Below are 17672 nucleotides of genomic sequence, written 5' to 3'. Positions count from 1 at the left end.
TGGAGAACAGATCACTAGTTTCTAAGAATGCAGGAAGGGCATGCCTACAATGAGACAGCACATGGCGTTTTTTGGGGTGATAGAGGTATTTTATATCCTGACTATAGTGATAGGTACTCAGAACTATATACCCCCAAGAAGGTTAATTTTACCATATATTAAAAATAAAGCAAAAAAGACCTTCTTTTCTTTTCTTTCTATTGTACCTATATGAGAAGATGGATGTTAGCTAAACCTATTGTGGTGATCACTTCACATTATGTGTAAATCAAGCCATCATGTTGTATGCCTTAAACTTACACAGTGATGTATGTCAATTATTTATCAGTAAAATGGGGGAAATGTTTTTTAATGGAAAATAAAATATGTGATAAAATAATGCCATTGGCTTTTCCTTAAAAGGGTTATAAAAATAACAGTTGTTTCTAACCTTATTGAATAAAATGAAGTGCTCAACTTGCTAGAAATTGTATTGTATAAGTTACATGAGAATCCAAAGCAAAACATTTGTTTGGTGATGTGGTTTTTGTGCTTGTTTTTTAAAATAGCACGTCTGATAACCTCTATTGCTGTTGTGTGAGCCAAATAATAGCACACTTTTTCACATGACATACTTTTCCTTTTAATTTAAGAATCAAATGGGCGACTCGAATATCTCCAGTCCTGGGCTACAGCCAAGCACTCAGCTCTCCAATCTGGGAAGCACCGAGACTCTAGAAGAGACGCCATCCGGGTTACAAGATAAGGTGTGTACAGCTAAAGCCCCAGCTTTGTCCAAGATAACAAAACACAGAGTAGCAGTTTGTAAGGATTTTAATGCAGTACAAGTTTGAAATGTCATTTATCTTCAAGGCACGTATGGGCAGCACATAGTGATATTCACTCATGTCATTTCCCCTCATCCACGTAACTGTCCTTTATCTGGATTTTATAGTAGCCTGTCTGGTTTCCAGCTTTTGCCCTTGTCACTCCCTTACCTATTCTTAACCCAGCTGCCAGCATAATCCTGGCAAAACAAGTTAGATCATGGCACTCCTCTGCTTAAAACTCTCCAGTGGTATCCATCTCACTCAAAAGCAAGGTCGTGGCAGTGGCCCACAAGGGCCTACTTGATCTGGCCCCACACCCTGGTCTCATCTTGTATCTCTGCCCTGCTCACTCGACCCCAGCCTTGCTGGCTCTTTTGCCTTTCCACAAATGTGCCAGACTTGCTCCTGCCTCAGACAGGCCTTAGCACTTGTTGTTCTCTTGGCCGGGAATACTTTCCTTCTGTGTATGGCTTGCTCCCTTTCTTCCTTCAGGTCTCAAGTAACCTCTATATAGATGAGGCCTTCTCTGACCTCTCTATTTTAAATAACAATCCTTCCCTACCCTTGTCCTGTGCTTTATTTTCTCCCTAAGACTTCTACCCTACTAGCATGGTTGTGGTTTTCACATATATTCATTGTCTCCTCCCCACCAAAATGTAAGCTCCATGGGGGCAGGCAGTTAGGTCTGCCTTGTTCAGCATCTATTCTGTTAGCATCTAGCATTGTAAATATCTGTTGACTGAGTTAGTTTTCTTTATAATTGATGGCTTGATAAATGAACAGATATCAAATAAAACCCATAGTTTTTTAATTAAACTTTTTATTCTGAGGTAATTATAGATTCACATGTTACAAGAAACGATACAGAAAGATCCCACGTAGCCTCCCCCATTCCCCATTGTTAACAGCGTGCAGAATATAGTACGTTATCACAACCAGGATGTGACACAGTCTACCATCTCGTTCACATTTTCTCAGTTTTATTTGTATTTCTTTGTGTGTGTGTGTACATATTTAGTTCCTTGCAATTTTATCTGGTGTATCGCTTTGTGTATCTACCACCACCGTGAAGATACAGAAGACTTCCATCACCACAAGGATCCTTTGTGTTGCCCTTTTATTATCATACGGTCTTCCCTGTCATACACTTCCTGCCTCCCCCCTCCTCATCCTTAACCCTAAACAGCCACTAATCTATCTCCAGTTCTATCATGTTGTGATTTTAGGAATGGATTAAATCCATAATCAGCCCCTACACAGAGATAGTACATTTCTTTGGTAACACTGCCATCTAGTGCTGAGGAGCAAAGAATGCTCTCAAGCCTTAATAGTATTAAATTCCATTTGTTTCATAATTCATTTATTAGAATTCCTTTGGGACTATTTTCCTAGTTGGTTTTATTTTGTTTTGTTTTTATTCCTATGTTAGGAGTAATGCATACCTTCTTGTGTGCTCAGTTTACTGACCAGGTAGGAAATCTGACATGGACACAATAGAGCTAAACAAATATGAAATTCTCTAAACAGAGAGAGCTGTGGGGTGAGGAAGGAACAGTGTAAAACCTGATACAGTATATTAAAATTTTGCCATGTACCATATAAGTTGTTCACTGAATTCCATCTCCTAAGGGAAATGGTCAGACTAACACTTGATTTAAGTGAGGCGTTATAAAACTCAGAATCCAAACCTGAAGCATATTCAGACACGAGGAAAGAGGAAGATTTAACCTTTTCTATGGGTGATGGAAGGGGAGTCCATGACTAAATAAGCCCAGTTTCTAGAAGAATGTAGCCAGTTTTTCTTGTCATGGGGCCTTCTCAGGCACAGAGAGTGTAGAGCTGTTGGGAGATTGTGTGGAGAAGCAGGCTCTGCTTATAAAGTTCAGCCTCTGTGACTGATTCACCAGTTATCTATTCCATTAGTTGGTACATCTTGACCTGTAGCCACCTCTTAGTTCTTCAACCTTTAGCTGCACCTTTGTTTTCCAAAGGTTAATATTACTGTTCAGTTGATTAGGTAACCTATAGTATGCTTAATTGACACCTCAGTGTGGTGGCATAATGGTAAGAATGAGAACTATGTTAGAACTAGATTAGAGTCTGGTTATGTTGTATTTGGGCATCATCTATAAAATGGCAACAATAATAGTAATGCCCTACAGATTAAGAGAGTAATGCACATGTGTTAGAATCTGTTTCTGGCCTGGCAGAAGTTATAGGGAGGCAGGATTGAGAAATCTGGAAACTTTCTGTTTCTTTTGTAGTCCAAGTTCAAAGTTACGCCATATATTTTTATTTTTTAATATGAAGTATGTTTTAAACCATTAGAAATAGCTCTTTTTAGGTGTAAGTGTAGAAACATTCCAAATGTAAATACAGGTTATTTTAGTTCCAAAGTTGATTGATGTTCCACCAGGCAGGTAAAAATTGCTGCCTGGATCCTGACATTCTTGAAGCGTAAGGTGTTTTTCATGCTGAGGCTTCTCCGTGTCCTATTGTTTGTTCCTTTTCTTATAACATAAAAATAGTATTCTGACCTGGGAAAGACATTTCTGGAAAATAGCCCCTATATCGTCTGTGTTTTTCAAAGCATTATATCTAAATGTTGGTTTCTCTCCATATATACAAATCTATGTACATATATAACCGAATGTGATGGTAAAGATCTACATAATTTGCATCAATGAATAAAAATCAGTGTAGTTTTCCAGCACTTCTTTTGCCAGGCATCTTGATCATTTTGTTTTAAACATAATGTGTATAAAAAGGAATTAACCCAAATCAAAAATTGGCATAGGACTTGAATAGACATTTCTCTTAATAAGATAAACAAATGGCCAACAAAAATTGGCAAGAATATGGAGAAATTAGAACCCCCTTGCACTGCTGGTAGTAACATAAAATGGTGCAGCAGCTGTGGAAAACAGTTTGGCAGTTCCTCAAAAAGTTAAGTGTAGAATTATAATATGATCCAGCAATTCAGTTCTTGGACATACACCCAAAGAATTGAAAACAATGACTAAAACTGACATATTTGCACTCATGTTCATAGCGTTATTCACTATAGCCAAAAGGTGGAAAGAACCCAAGTGTCAATCATTAGATGAATGAGTAAACAAGATGTGATATATGCATACAGTGCAATATTATTCAGCCTTAAAAAGGAATGAAATTCTGACACATGCTACAACATGGATGAACCCTGAAAACATGCTAAGTGAAATAAGCTAGTCCTAAAAGGACAAATACTGTATGATTGCACTTATGCGAGGTATCTAGAATAGGCAAATTCATAGAAACAGTAGAATTGAGATGATTAGGGGCTATAGGTAGGGCGGTGGAGAGGAGAAAAATAATTATTTAATGGGTACAAGTTTCTTTTTGGGTTGATGAAAAGTTCCAGGAATAGACGGTAGTAATCACACAACATTGTGAATGTCCTGAATGCCACTGGATCTTCACTTCAATGTGGTTAAAAATGGTAACTTTTGTTATGTATATTTTATCTGCATCCTTAGAAATTGTAGGAGGGGGATTATCTCTATGCTCATCAATAGACATTTATGCTGTTAGGGATCCAAAAGTGAATTAAATCACAGTGGTCAGCTTGGGAGATGGAACCTGTGCGTTCTACTAGCTATTGGCCTGGACTGAAAGAACTCTGCCCCATGTGAGAATTCATTGTCTATTTTGAATTAAAGTGAATGAATTTGAAATGTTACCAGTGAATTTTAGACAAACAGTTGTGTTGTTAGTTTTTTTTTTTAATAATTCTTTATTGTTGAAAGTATTACATATGTCCCCTTTTTCCTCCATTGACCCCCTCCAGCCCACTCCAACCCCCTGCCCCAGGCCCTCACCGCCCCATTGTCTGTGGCCATGGGCATGCATATATGCCTACAAGGTTCTTAGTTGATTTCCCCTCCCCCGCCTTTCCTCTGAGATTCCACACTCTGTTTCATGCTTCCGTTTGGATCCACTCCATTCATCAGTTTATTTTGTTACTTAGATTCCACATATGAGTGTGATCATGTGATACTTGTCTTTCTCTGAGTGACTTATTTCACTTAGCATGGTATTCTACAGGTCCCGCCATGCTGCCTCAAAAGATAAGAGATTCTTCTTTTTTACTGCTGCGTAGTATTTCATGGTATAAATGTACCACAGCTTTTTTATTCACTCATCTACTGATGAGCGCTTGAGCTGTTTCCAGATCTTAGCTATTGTAAATTGTGCTGCAATGAACATAGGGGTGCATACATTCTTTCTGATTTCTGTTTCAGTTTTCTTAGGATATATTCCTAGAAGTAGGATCACTGGGTCAAATGACAGTTCCATATTTAATTTTTTGAGGAAACTCCATACTGTTTTCCATAATGGCTGCACCAGTCTGCATTCCCACCAGCAGTGTACTAGGGTTCCCTTTTCTTCACATCCTCATCAGCACTTGTCATTTGTTGATTTGTAGCCATTCTGACAGGTGTGAGGTGATACCTCATTGTCGTTTTAATTTGCATCTCTCTGATGATCAGTGACTTTGAGCATTTTTTCATATGTGTTCTGGCCATGCTCCCTTTTCGTTTTGTTGATGGTTTCTTTTGCTGTGCAGAAGTTTTTTATTTTGATGTAGTCCCATTTGTTCATTTTCTCCTTAGTTTCCTTTGCCCTTGGAGATTATCAGTAAACATGTTGTGACAGGAGATGTCTGAGATTTTGCTGTCTATGGTTTCTTCTAGGATTTTTATGGTTTCATGACTTACATTTAAGTCTTTTATCCATTTTGAGTTTATTCTTGTGTGTGGTGTAAGTTGGTAATCTAGTTTCTTTTTTTTTTTTTTTTTGCATGTATCTGTCCAATTTCCCAACACCATTTATTGAAGAGACTTTCTTGACAAGCTTCATTGTATGCTCTTGCCTCCTTTGTCAACTATTAATTGAGCATAATGGGTTGGGTCAATTTCTGGGGTCTCTGTTCTGTTCCATTGATCTATATGCTCATTCTTGTGCCAGTACCAGGCTGTTTTGATTTTGGTGGCTTTGTAGTATAACTTGAAATCTGGCATTGTGATTACCTCCAACTTTGTTTTTCTTTCTCAAGATTGCTGCAGCTATTCGGGGTCTTTTTTTATTCAATATGTAAATTTTGGAGTGTTTGTTATAGATCTGTGAAATATACTGTTGGTATTTTTTTAATATATTTTTATTGATTTTAGAGAGGAAGGGAGAGGGAGAGAAAGATAGAAACATCAATGATAAGAGAAAACCACTGGTTAGCTGCCTCCTGCACACCCCCTACTGGGGATTCGAGCCTGTAACCCAAGCATGTGCCCTTAACCAGAATTGAACCCAGGAACCTTCAGTCCACAGGCTGACGCTCTATCCACTGAGCCAAATCAGCTAGGGCTGTGCAGTTGGTTATTTTAATAGGGATTGCAATGAATCTGTAGATGACCTGGGGTAGTATGGACATTTTAATGATGTTGATTCTACCAATCCATGAACACAGTGTATTCTACCACTTGTTTATATCTTCTATCTCTTTTTTTCAACATCTTGTAGTTTTCCGAGTATAGGTCTTTTGTCACCTTGGTTAAGTTTATTCTCAACAAAATATTAGCAAATTGGATCCAGCAATGTATTTAAAAGATCATACACCATTACCAAGTGGGATTTATTCCAGGGATGCAAGGCTGGTACAATATTTGCAAATCAATATATGTGATAAGTCACATAAAGAAATTGAAAGACAAAAATCACATAATCATATCAATAGACACAGAAAGAGCAAATAAGGAGAGGTTTACTTCCTCCTTTCCAATATTGATGCCTTTTGTGTTTTCTCCTTGTCTGATCTCTGAGGCCAGTACTATGTTGGATAAGAGTGGTGAAAGCAGACATCCCTGTCTTGTTCCTGTTCTTTGGGGAAATGGTTTTAGTTTTTGCCCTTTGAGTATGATGTTCCCTGTAGGTTTGTCATATATGGCCTCTATCATGTTGAGTATGTTCCCTTTATTCCCACTTTGCTGAGAGTTTTCATCAAAAATGGGTGTTGGATTTTGTCAAATGCTCTTTCTGTGTCTAAGAGTAGTCAAAATAAAAGTAGGATTACTTGATCAGCATTTGGTCCCTCTGCCCTCCTGAGTGTTATTTCCCTACATGTGTTACTGACATGGGGCAATAGGCACAATTAACTTTGTAATAAGGTTAATGATATCAGTCATTTGCCCAGGAAAAAAGTGAACTCTAACAGTATTATCTGCAGTCCCTGAAATGTGAATTTTATTACTAGTGCATGTTTTTTGTTTTTGGTTTTTTTTTGAGAGAGACATCAATTTGTTGTTCCACTTATTTATTCATTCATTAGTTGATTCTTGTATGGTCCTCCTGACCGGGGATTGAACCAGGAACCTTGGCGTATCGGGACAATGCTCTAACCCAGTGGTCGGCAAACTGCGGCTCGCGAGCCACATGCGGCTCTTTGGCCCTTTGAGTTTTTAGCAAAGGCCAGCTTAGAAGTATCCTAATTAAGTTAATAACAATGTACCTACCTATATAGTTTAAGTTTAAAAAATTTGTCTCTCAAAAGAAATTTCAATCGTTGTACTGTTGATATTTGGCTCTGTTGACTAATGAGTTTGCTGACCACTGCTCTAACCAACTGAGCTCCCAACCAGGGCTACTAATGTAGATTTCTACCCACCAACCTGGGAAGACTAGATGCATCTTGGCCTTAATCGCTAGTACATCTTCACTTTGTTCCATTTTCTTGTTTTCAGAATCCATCCATCCTTGCTTCTGCAAACTGTTTTTGATTGATGAAAAAGTGTAGTTACACTGGTTTGCAAGAGATGTCTTTCATTGGGTGGTTTTATTTGTTTTCCAGGCTGCTCCATCAGGACACAAACACCTGACAGTGGAAGAATTATTTGGAACCTCTTTGCCAAAGGAACAGCCAACAATTGTGGGTCTGGATTCAGAAGAAGTGGAGAAGCTGCCAGGAGATGCCCCTCAGAAGGAACTCAGCTCATTCCTACCATTTTCCTTTGAGCAGTCAGGAGGGACTCCTCGATCAGAAAACCCGGGTGTCCATCCTGCTGCCCACCACTCAGCCCAACCTGAAGTCACCGCCCCGGTGCTAATCACTCCTGCCTCCATCTCACAGTCCAATGAAAAGCAGGTCCCAAGCTATGCGCTCCCGTTGCACCCTGGGCTCAGTCCTACTCTACCAGCAGAAGCTCCTACTGTACAGGTTCCCCCCTGCTTACCCCGAAACACCACCATGATGCAGGCAGTGAAGACCACGCCTAGACAGAGGTCTCCACTCCTGGGTCAGTCAGTCCCCGAGCTGAGCCATACCAGTCTGACTGCCAGCCAGAGCCCCTTCAGGGCCCCACTGAGCGTGACAAACACTGCTGGTACAACCCTCCCAAGTGTTGATCTTCTCCAAAAACTCAGGTTGACCCAACAGCATGACCAAATACAGACACAGTCGCTTGGGAAGGGTGCAGTGGCACCCAGCTTTCCTCCAGCAGCTGGCCAGCTGGCCACACCTGAGAGCTTCATAGAGCCTCCCCCTAAGACAGCAGCAGCAAGAGCCTCCACCGCCCTGAGCAACATGGTGCTTGCTCCCCCTCAGGTACTGGCAGGAGGGGGGGTGCTTGAACCGAGTGGGGGGAACTGGAAAGACCATATGCTTTTATCGATTTTAGAGGGAGAGGGATAGAGAGAGAGAAACATTGATTGGCTGCCTCATGCATGCCCCACACTGGGAATTGAGCGCGGGCATGTGTCCTGATCGGGAATCAAACTGGTGACCTCTTGGTTCATGAGTCAATGCTCAACCACTGGCCGGGCAAGACAGTGATTTATTTTCTTTTTTCTTTTAAATACACATTTTTATTGATTTCGGAGAGGAAGGGCAAGGGAAAGAGAGAGACGTCAATGATGAGAATCATTGATGGGCTGCCTCCTGCATGCCCCACATGGGATCAAGCTCCCAACCAGCGCATGTGCCCTGACTTGGAATCAAACCGTGACCTCCTGGTTCATAGGTCAACGCTCAACCACTGAGCCACGCCAGCAGAGCAAGACATAGTCGTTTTATTTATTTTTAATCTTCATCCAAGGATATTTTCCCATTGATTTTTAGAGAGGGAAAGACAGAAATATCGATGTGAGAGAAACACATTGATTGGTTGCCTCCTGCACAAGCCCCGACCAGGGCCCGGGTCAGGGAGGAGCCTGCAACCAAGGTACATGTCCTTGACCTGAATCAAACCCAGGACCCTTTGGGCCACAGGCTGACGCTCTATCCACTGAGCCAAACTTGCTAGGGCCGCACCGAGCAGAACTTAAACATACTATGTTCTTTAGAAAATGGGAGCTCTTACCGGGATGGCACTGGATAACAACTTTGGCAAAGACTTCAGGATCCTGGTTTTGCTGCATAGACCAATGTTTAAAAAGAGAGAGATGAACAGATGTAGCACGTTTCAATAAGGATTTCCTAGTTACTGAGGAAAATGTAGGTTAGCAATAGGAAACTTTAGCAACTAGTCCTAGATTCCTGAGGGAAGAGGCTGACAGGAACTTGTGACAATGAAGCTGATGATGCAACAGGATGAGAGCTTCAAGACAGATTCTGACCCTCTTCACACCGCAAGGAGGTGTGTGCAAAGCCTCAACTGTGTCTCTGAGGAAAAAACTGAAACCTGTGACTTTTGTAAGAGCTGGGACAGCCCAAGCATGTTGTTGCTATTGAGTCTGCAGAGGTGCACGGTCCGGGCAGCACACCTCTGGATAAGGCGCTTTAAACTTTGGACAGGTGGCACTAAACGGCCTTTATCCAGAGTCACGCTTACACATGCGAAACCTTGTCCTCATTCACTGGGAGAGAAAGAACTTCTGTTGTAGAGCACACACATTAGAACTCAATGAAGCCCCGGGCCCTAAAATTCGAACTGCCAGGTAATTGAGAACGTGCACATACATACACTGTCCTTGAAAGGAGGCATTCAGGATTGATGGCTGCACTCCCACAGCAACAGGAAGAGTGGCAGCAAACGCATTTAGGGCACAAATGTTACGTAGGACACGCTCCTTCCTCATGCTGCAGAGAACCCCAAGAGAACTGGCCCAAAGTGACAATTTAATAAGTTCCAAACCTGGGATGCTCTATGGCAGTGGTCGCCAAACTCATTAGTCAACAGAGCCAAATATCAACAGTACAACGATTGAAATTTCTTTTGAGAGCCAAATTTTTAAACTTAAACTTCTTCTAACGCCACTTCTTCAAAATAGACTCGCCCAGGCCGTGGTATTTTGTGGAAGAGCCACACTCAAGGGGCCCAAGAGCTGCAGTGTCTGCACAAGGTAGACCAGGGATGGGCAACCTTTTGAGCTTGGTGTGTCAAACTTCGCCAAAAAACAGCATAACTCGGGTAGTGTGTCACTTTGAGGAAAAAACATTATTTCGCAAATGTTTCATCCTCAGGAGCAGCAAATGTTTCATCCTCGGCATGCGGCCGCCTCAGCGGCCACGTGTCATCAGAAATGGCTACGCGTGTCAGTGCTGACACGCATGTTATAGGTTCGCCATCACTGAGGTAGACACTGAATGAGGACTAAAGGAGTTGGGAGTTGAACAAAGCTTGGGATAATTTGAGTGGTCCTGAGTCAAATGAGGGCTTCTGGAACTATCAGGCAAAAAACAAAAAACCCTAAAATGGCCTGGCCAGTGTTGCTCAGTGGTTGAGCATCAATCCATGAACCGGGAGGTCATGGTTCAATCCCCGATCAGGGCATAGGCTGGGTTGTGGGCTTGACCCTCAAAGGATCCCGGGTTCCATTCCGGTCAAGAGCACATACCTTGGTTGCAGGCTCCTCCCTGACTCGGGCTCTGGTTGGGGCTCTTGCAGGAAACAACCAATCGATGTGTTTCCCTCACATTGATGTTTCTGTCTTTCCCTCTCTCTTCCGCTCTCTCTAAAAGATCAATGGAAAAATATCCTCGGGTGAGGATTAACAACAACAAAGTTCTGGGTGTTAGATAAAGCACTGTACTTGACTGAAAAGTTCATAGCTTTCAAGCTAGACTCGTTGTAGATACCCCCTCGTAGGCCAGGCTCCTCTGCTACCCCAGACAGTTCATTTCTGTGGCCTCTGTAGACCCGAGTCATCACTGTGTGGATGTCTTCCCTGACTGTACACAGGCAGGGTCAGCCACAGGGTGGACATTTGCTCAGTGTTTGTGAATGGTGGGTGAGTGCTCAGAGCGCAGCAGCCTCCTCCTCTGAGGAGGAAATATGCTTTGCCCAGGAAGAGCTGTGATGTCCCAGTTAGCAAAGGGCAGTGTCACTACCCGCCACAGTGCTCTCCTTGGCCTCCCATTGCTCTGGCAACAAAGCCTCCCAGGCCTGTGTGCTCTGTCTTGTTTATCCTCCCCTGCCCCGTTGTTTTTTCAATATATTTTATTGATTTTTTACAGAGAGGAAGGGAGAGGGAGAGAGAGTTAGAAACATCAATGAGAGAGAAACATCAATCAACTGCCTCCTGCACACCCCCTACTGGGGATGTGCCTGCAACCAAGGTACATGCCCTTGACCGGAATCGAACCTGGGACCCTTGAGTCTGCAGGCCGATGCTCTATCCATTGAGCCAAACCGGTTAGGGATCCCCTGCCCATTTTTAAAAAATGCCCCCACCCTCAATTACCTGCCAACCTTGAAAATGCACACTTTTTTTTTTTAATTTTTAAAATTTTACATTCCCATTTGCCTTTGAGCCTTTTCACCTCTCCTCAAATCTCAGATTTTACACTAAAGCCAGCTTCTGACTGGTCTTGCCAACCAGTCTTTTCTGTAGCTTGTCCTGCTACATGGTGATTGGCGGGAGCTCTCAGCCTGGTGCTGCACCAAAAAAAAAAACAAGCTAAATGGCTCAGGCACCAAAATTATACCCACAAAACTGTGAGAGGCTCTTTGCTATTTGTACATGAGGAGGGTGACAGACAGAGATGTAGATCTCTTGTTGATTATAGCAAATATGAGAATTATTAAAACTGATTATTCTTGTCTTAGTGTGTTCTGATGGTTAGCCATTACTAGCCTAGAAGCACATCTAAATGGGGAAGGAGGTAGATGTTAATTTTATTTTTAAGAAATTCTATCTTTGATACCAGCAGTAGTAGTAGTATAGTAAATATATTGAACACTACAAAAGAAATAAATGCTGTGTAACTGAATTTTTTAATTATCTTCTTATTGAAGTAAATATTACATATACTAAAATGCAGATTTTTATGAGTTTTGACAAATGTCTATCCCTTGAGTAACCTCACCCAATCACAATATGTAACATTTCCATCATCCCATAACGTTTTATCGTGTCCTCTTTCAGTCATTTCCTTGCCCCCCCCTAAAAAATTTACATTTTAATTTATCATAGGATTGTTCTTACTGTGTGTACATACCATGCTGGTTATTCATCATATTCCCGTTCTTTAGTGATCAGACTTGGCTTCTCATAACAACTCTACAGAATTCTTAACACATAAATGGGCTCTTCATCCTTTAGCTGACACGTTTCCTAACCAGACAAATGCTGCTACTGAATGCTTATCTGAACTCCAAATAGTTAGCGTTGGACTCTGCTCCAGTCTCCTTCTGCTTATCGGGTTATCAGGTGTTGCTTACTTTGAGCCTGGCTGCTGGCTTCTGCACTTTGATACAGAAATGACCATTGTCCCCCTGCAGGCTGTAGGTCCCCCACTGGGTACTGCAACAACCGCTGTGGTGTCTTCAGTGCTGCTGTCCCCGAGTGTTTTCCAGCAGACAGTGACCAGGGCCACAGACCTGGAGAGGAAAGCAAGCTCCCCTTCGCCTCTGACTGTTGGAACGTCGGAAAATCAGAGAAAGCCTTCCATCATTCTCAGCAAGTCTCAGCTCCAGGATACATTAATACATCTAATAAAGGTATGTAGTCTTTGAATTTTCATTCTTCAATTTTAAAAAAATTACAAGTTGTTAGGGATTAGGTCATTAAGTTAATTTAGGACTAGATGGGAGTAATGTTATTCTCTTCCTGAGCTTATAGGTGGGAAAATATCTGAGTGAGTTCCAAATTATTAATCATGGTCGTTTCTGGATGGTAAGATTCTATGGGTAACTAGTTATACAAATCATTTAGACAGCTTTTTCCTAAGCTGTTATCAAGATGTGAGTTCTGCCCTGGCTGGTGTGGCTCAATTGGTTGAGCATCATATCATGCACCAAGAGGTTGCAACCTGGTCAAGGCACATGCCCAGGTTGCCGGCTTGGTCCCTAGTAGTGGGTATGTAGGAGGCAGTCGATTGTTTCTCTTCCTCTCCCTTCCTTTCTCTAAAAATCAATACAAACATATTTTTTAAAAAGTAAGACGTGAGCTCTGATGCGATAACTGACATTACCATCTCTTCCAGAATGACTCCGGCTTCCTCAGTACACTTCATGAAGTCTACTTGCAGGTTCTGACCAAGAACAAGGACAACCACAACCTATGACTGGAGCAGAAACCAGCCTGAAAACAGAATGTCAACCTCAGAAACATATAGGCCTCACATGAGAACTTCTGAACAGAACATTGAGTTTCTAGAATCCTGAAATTGAGCCTATGAGAAAGAGACTCATTCCTTAAGAATGTTTTCCAAGTGACGTTCTCAGTGATAATGGAGGTTTCACTGTGAAGCATCACCAGCAGACCTTTGTTTTGACAAAAAAAGACCATTGTGTTAAGTTGTGTGGGTGTTTTCATCAGCTGTAAGCACCTGTGTGAAAGAAGGAGTCTGAGTTTCAACTGCTTTCGCTTTCGGGGTCTTAGGGAGGAGGGTCCCCAGCCTTGCTGCAGTCAGAGTTCAGCCCAGCCCGTACCCTGCCTTCCCTTTCCCCCCAGGAACGTGAGCATTAGGCTGAGAGTCAAGTTTGAGCAGCGCAGGAGTCAGCTCTGTGCAATGTCGCTTCCAGTTGTAAGGATTAGAATTTAAATGGGCAAGTTAGGACTGGTTTGTTCAAGTGAAGTATATTTTATACGAGTGCTCCATTTGGGCCTTTAAAGTTCTGAAAATTGTGTTTTGTTTTTAAGGGTCCTTAGTGCTGACATGCAGCAGGTTCGTTCCCATATGGTGGCGTGAGAGCAGGCACATCACACCTCTGAAGCAAAGGCTGAGGCTGGCAAAGCTCAAATTCTATCAGAAATCTTCACTTTAAGTTAAACTCTCCAGTGGTTTTGAAAATGTTACATTTGTGTGTGAAGCATAGCCTTATTTTCCTTTTCTGTGTAAACACAGAAGTCTTTGTTGATTGTTTTCCTTAACACTTTGACAAAGGACCAGTGGACCAATCTGACAAAGCCATTCTGGTTCCATTCCTCGAGTCTACTGAGAATAATTTTGAAGCTATGCAGAAAAGGGAGCTGTTATTCACACTGCCCTTACCTTATTGTAGTATATGGAGTTCAAGCAAAGCGAATTTAGAACTTTACCAGTGTATTCAGGCTGTGAGTACTTTTGCAGCCAAAGTGTGAAAATATGTAAAGATGCTTTGTTATGCTGCTATTAATCTGCCATGATTCATATTTATTCTTTTATGGCATGTAATGGTGATTAGTAATATTTTAATGTAGATTTTGGGTTATTTCAGCAATAGTAATTTTAAGATATTCTTTGAATGAAAGTGTCTTTGTTTCTATGATACAGGTCATTTTGTAGTATTTAACCAATTAAGATGCACTGCTTACTTTTCTGAGCACTATTTAATGATTGGGTAAAAACCCAAGTGGCTCAACCAGCTAGCATAAAGATTAGCTGTGAATAATGCTGACAGATGTGATGGTTCCTCGGGAACAATCAGTTAAGCTTTAATGGTAACTCAGTAATAAGTCCATGGATTTTGTTTCCTAGTTGAGATTTTAGAAAATTGCCTGTGAATTACATACTTGTTTTAGTTTGGTCTTAGTTTTTTAGCATAAAGAATGCTTTGTTTGATTGGCTTTATTTATCTAAACATGCTTCTCTGGCAACTTTTCTGCTTCTCAATTTAGTGTCTTCTATTGCGTCTACCTAGTTACTTGTGAATTGTGCAAAAGTCAGGAAACCTTATAAGTTCCCATACTCAATTAGGAATAGCTTGTTTTCAAAGGTAGTGTGTAAATTCAGCAACCAAAAATGAATTGCTGGTGTATAACAGGGAAAGGGAGAGTTACAGTAAGGTACAGAGAGTTACTGACACCAGGAGACTGTCCACGGAGCCACACAGCTGTTCTCAGAAAACAGTTGCACCAGTAGGTTTGATCACACACAAGAGTAATCTCAGTGGGCTTTGGTAAGCAGAAGAATCAAGGGATTCTTGTTATATTTAATAGACATTTGAATTGACATGGTGATTTGAGTATGTATTATATTAGAGAGTTAAGAGAGAATATCCTAAGAGGGTCTATAATCAAACTGTTAATTTTCACCCTTTAATCTAAAGGAATAAATATGATAGATGGAAAAGAGAATCTGTAATAAGGTTTCCTTAATGTGAAAGTAAATTTTAAGTGCCCAAGTCATGGAGATTTGAAAAGGTGATGCCTGTTTCAACTCCCAAATTTAAATATTCAAAGCATGTATTTAAAGTTCAGAAGCCAGAACTTCACCATTATGATTACCTGGAAGTTTGGGCCAGAATGAGTTCCTAAGAAAGTCGGGCCAAGCCTGGATAGTTGCAGTTGGATGATCCTGGCCCAGAAGTCCGTTCAGTTGCCTTATTCCTTTCAGGCTCACTGACCAGACCTCATGCTAGCTTGGATTGCATGTTTACATTGCTACCGTGTCTTTTCTGGAACCTTAGTTGAATCATAATGGACACCAAAACAGAGAGGCTTCTTGCTAGGTTTTGCAGGGGGTGACCGCTCTTCTGTTGTAGTTAATGTGCTGTTTTTGAATGGACTCCCGCACCTCCCAGACGACCTTATTCCTTTAGGCAGAAGCGCCTCCTCACTGTGCATCTCCTGAGATTTGTAAGGTGTGACTTTGAATCCTGTTTTCAAATGACTGTCAGTGTCAGGAGAAGCATTCGTGCTGTCTGCATGTGAGTGTCCACAGCTTTCCTTCCGAGGCTTTGGGTCACCGTCAGTGGTGATTTAAGAGCCTAAGGTGACCTGAGTCCTCTGCCTGAGGTTGCGCAGGCTTTGTGTTGACTATGTCTGACCCAATTGTGCATGTCAAGCATTTGTTCTTTTTCCACCTATGTTTTCCTGTAAAAACTGTAAACCCCATCAAATCCTCTAGTTAAATATTTTTAAACAATGCAGCTTTATTACTCTCCTCCCCAAAGAATGTAGTTTGAAATTTTCTCATTTTGGTAGTAGAGGCCATAACTGCCATTGTATTACTAATAATGCAACATGAAATTGAAGGTGCCTAACTGCTTAAAGAAACAAAATCAGCCATCATACTGTAACTCTGGGCAAATGCAGAAACACGGAGGAATGAGAGGTGGTGCAGACACACGTGGGCCCAGTCCGCGTGAGTGAAGACAAGGAACCACAGGGACGTGTGTCCTGCATTCTTACTGCACATTCGCTGTTGAGCATGTGTTTCTCTCTTACCTGCCTTTGGTTTTCTTTGCTTGTATTCAAAGTACCTTGCGCCCTGTGTTTTCGGGTGTCTAAAATGTTAAGATCTGCACCAAGTAAAGCAACTAACACTGGGCTTTTGAAAGCTGTGTCCCTGAGTGTGCTGGGGCCTCAAGGAGCCGTTTTTCAGCAAGAGAGATGTGTGCAATGTTTCACTTGGTTTTATATTTGATTTGATATCTTCATTAAATGCTGAGATGCAATATCGTTCACTTAGAGTGGGGAAGATGCAAGATTGTGCTTCCCTTTTATCTGTGTGATTCTATGTTCTAAATGGTTTTTATTCTGTACCACCGCTTGGGCCACGTGGCTCTCGTGACTTTCGGTGTCCCGGAGTCCCAGCTCCCCCGAAACATGGGGAGGAGGAGCTCTGGAATTACAGCGAGATTTTTGTTCCATGAGCGCAATACTGCATCATTAACATTTTTAATGGTATGAATTTTATACCATCTGTGTATGTTTGCAAATATTAAGTTATTACATGTTTTCAAATGAGCATTTTTCATCCTAAATTTTATATGTTTGCAAATATATTTTTTTAATAAAAGTTCGAAACCAAGTTTTACCACCTAATAAATTTGAGTTGTGTTTTTATTTAATCTATAGAAATAGAATATTTTGATTGAGTTGCTCCACTTTGACAGAGCCTAATACTGGTGAAATGGGGTGGGGCAAGAGAACAAAACTGACAAAACCTTTGTCTACATGCTTCCACCCTGTTCCAGCCGGCTGGATCGCAGGCCACATGATTCCCAGGTCAGAAGCCTTGAATGAGTGGACTTCCAAAGAATTTCATCTCCTCCTCTTAGGTTTCCCCCAATGGAGGATACAGTTCTAATCACAACCAGAAGCACAGTTTGTAAGAAACTTTACAGTCTGGGTCATTTCCCAAGTCATTGTTTCATGTGTATTGAGTTGTCAGTGTGTGCCAGGCGTCTAGGAAGGTAAGGAAAGAAAGGGAGTGAGGAAAGTAAAATGTGGTCATTGTTGGAAATAAAAGTTTATCCCTAGCCGGTTTGGCTCAGTGGATAGAGCATCGGCCTGCGGACTGAAGGGTCCCAGGTTCAGTTCTGGTCAAGGGCATGTGCCTTGGTTGCGGGCATATCCCCAGTGGGGAGTGTGCAGGAGGCAGCTGATCGATGTTTCTCATCGATGTTTCTAACTCTATCCGTCTCCCTTCCTCTCTGTAAAAAATCAATAAAAAAAAAATTT

The 17672-nt window shown here is 41.5% G+C and overlaps 1 protein-coding gene across 2 annotated transcripts in view; it reads left to right on the top strand.

The window, feature by feature from the left end:
* Positions 1–17031, top strand: part of DCP1A (decapping mRNA 1A) — a 50046-nt gene extending 33015 nt beyond the window's left edge. Inside the window, exons 6-9 of one of the 2 annotated variants that reach the window (XM_079794720.1) lie at positions 633–746; positions 7693–8445; positions 12563–12781; positions 13267–17031. In XM_079794720.1, coding sequence (XP_079650846.1) covers positions 633–746; positions 7693–8445; positions 12563–12781; positions 13267–13347 — 1167 coding nt within the window. In that variant the 3' untranslated portion in view covers positions 13348–17031. Of the gene's footprint in view, positions 1–632; positions 747–7692; positions 8477–12539; positions 12782–13266 lie in introns of both variants that reach the window. The other variant, XM_079794721.1, reaches the window with a different exon arrangement.
* Positions 17032–17672: the final 641 nt, after the last annotated feature.

Source organism: Cnephaeus nilssonii (assembly GCF_951640355.1).
Source record: "Cnephaeus nilssonii genome assembly, chromosome: 17".
NCBI classification, from domain to species: Eukaryota; Metazoa; Chordata; class Mammalia; order Chiroptera; family Vespertilionidae; genus Cnephaeus; species Cnephaeus nilssonii.
Note: the sequence above shows the minus strand (reverse complement) of the source record. Positions and strands in the feature narration are given on the sequence as shown.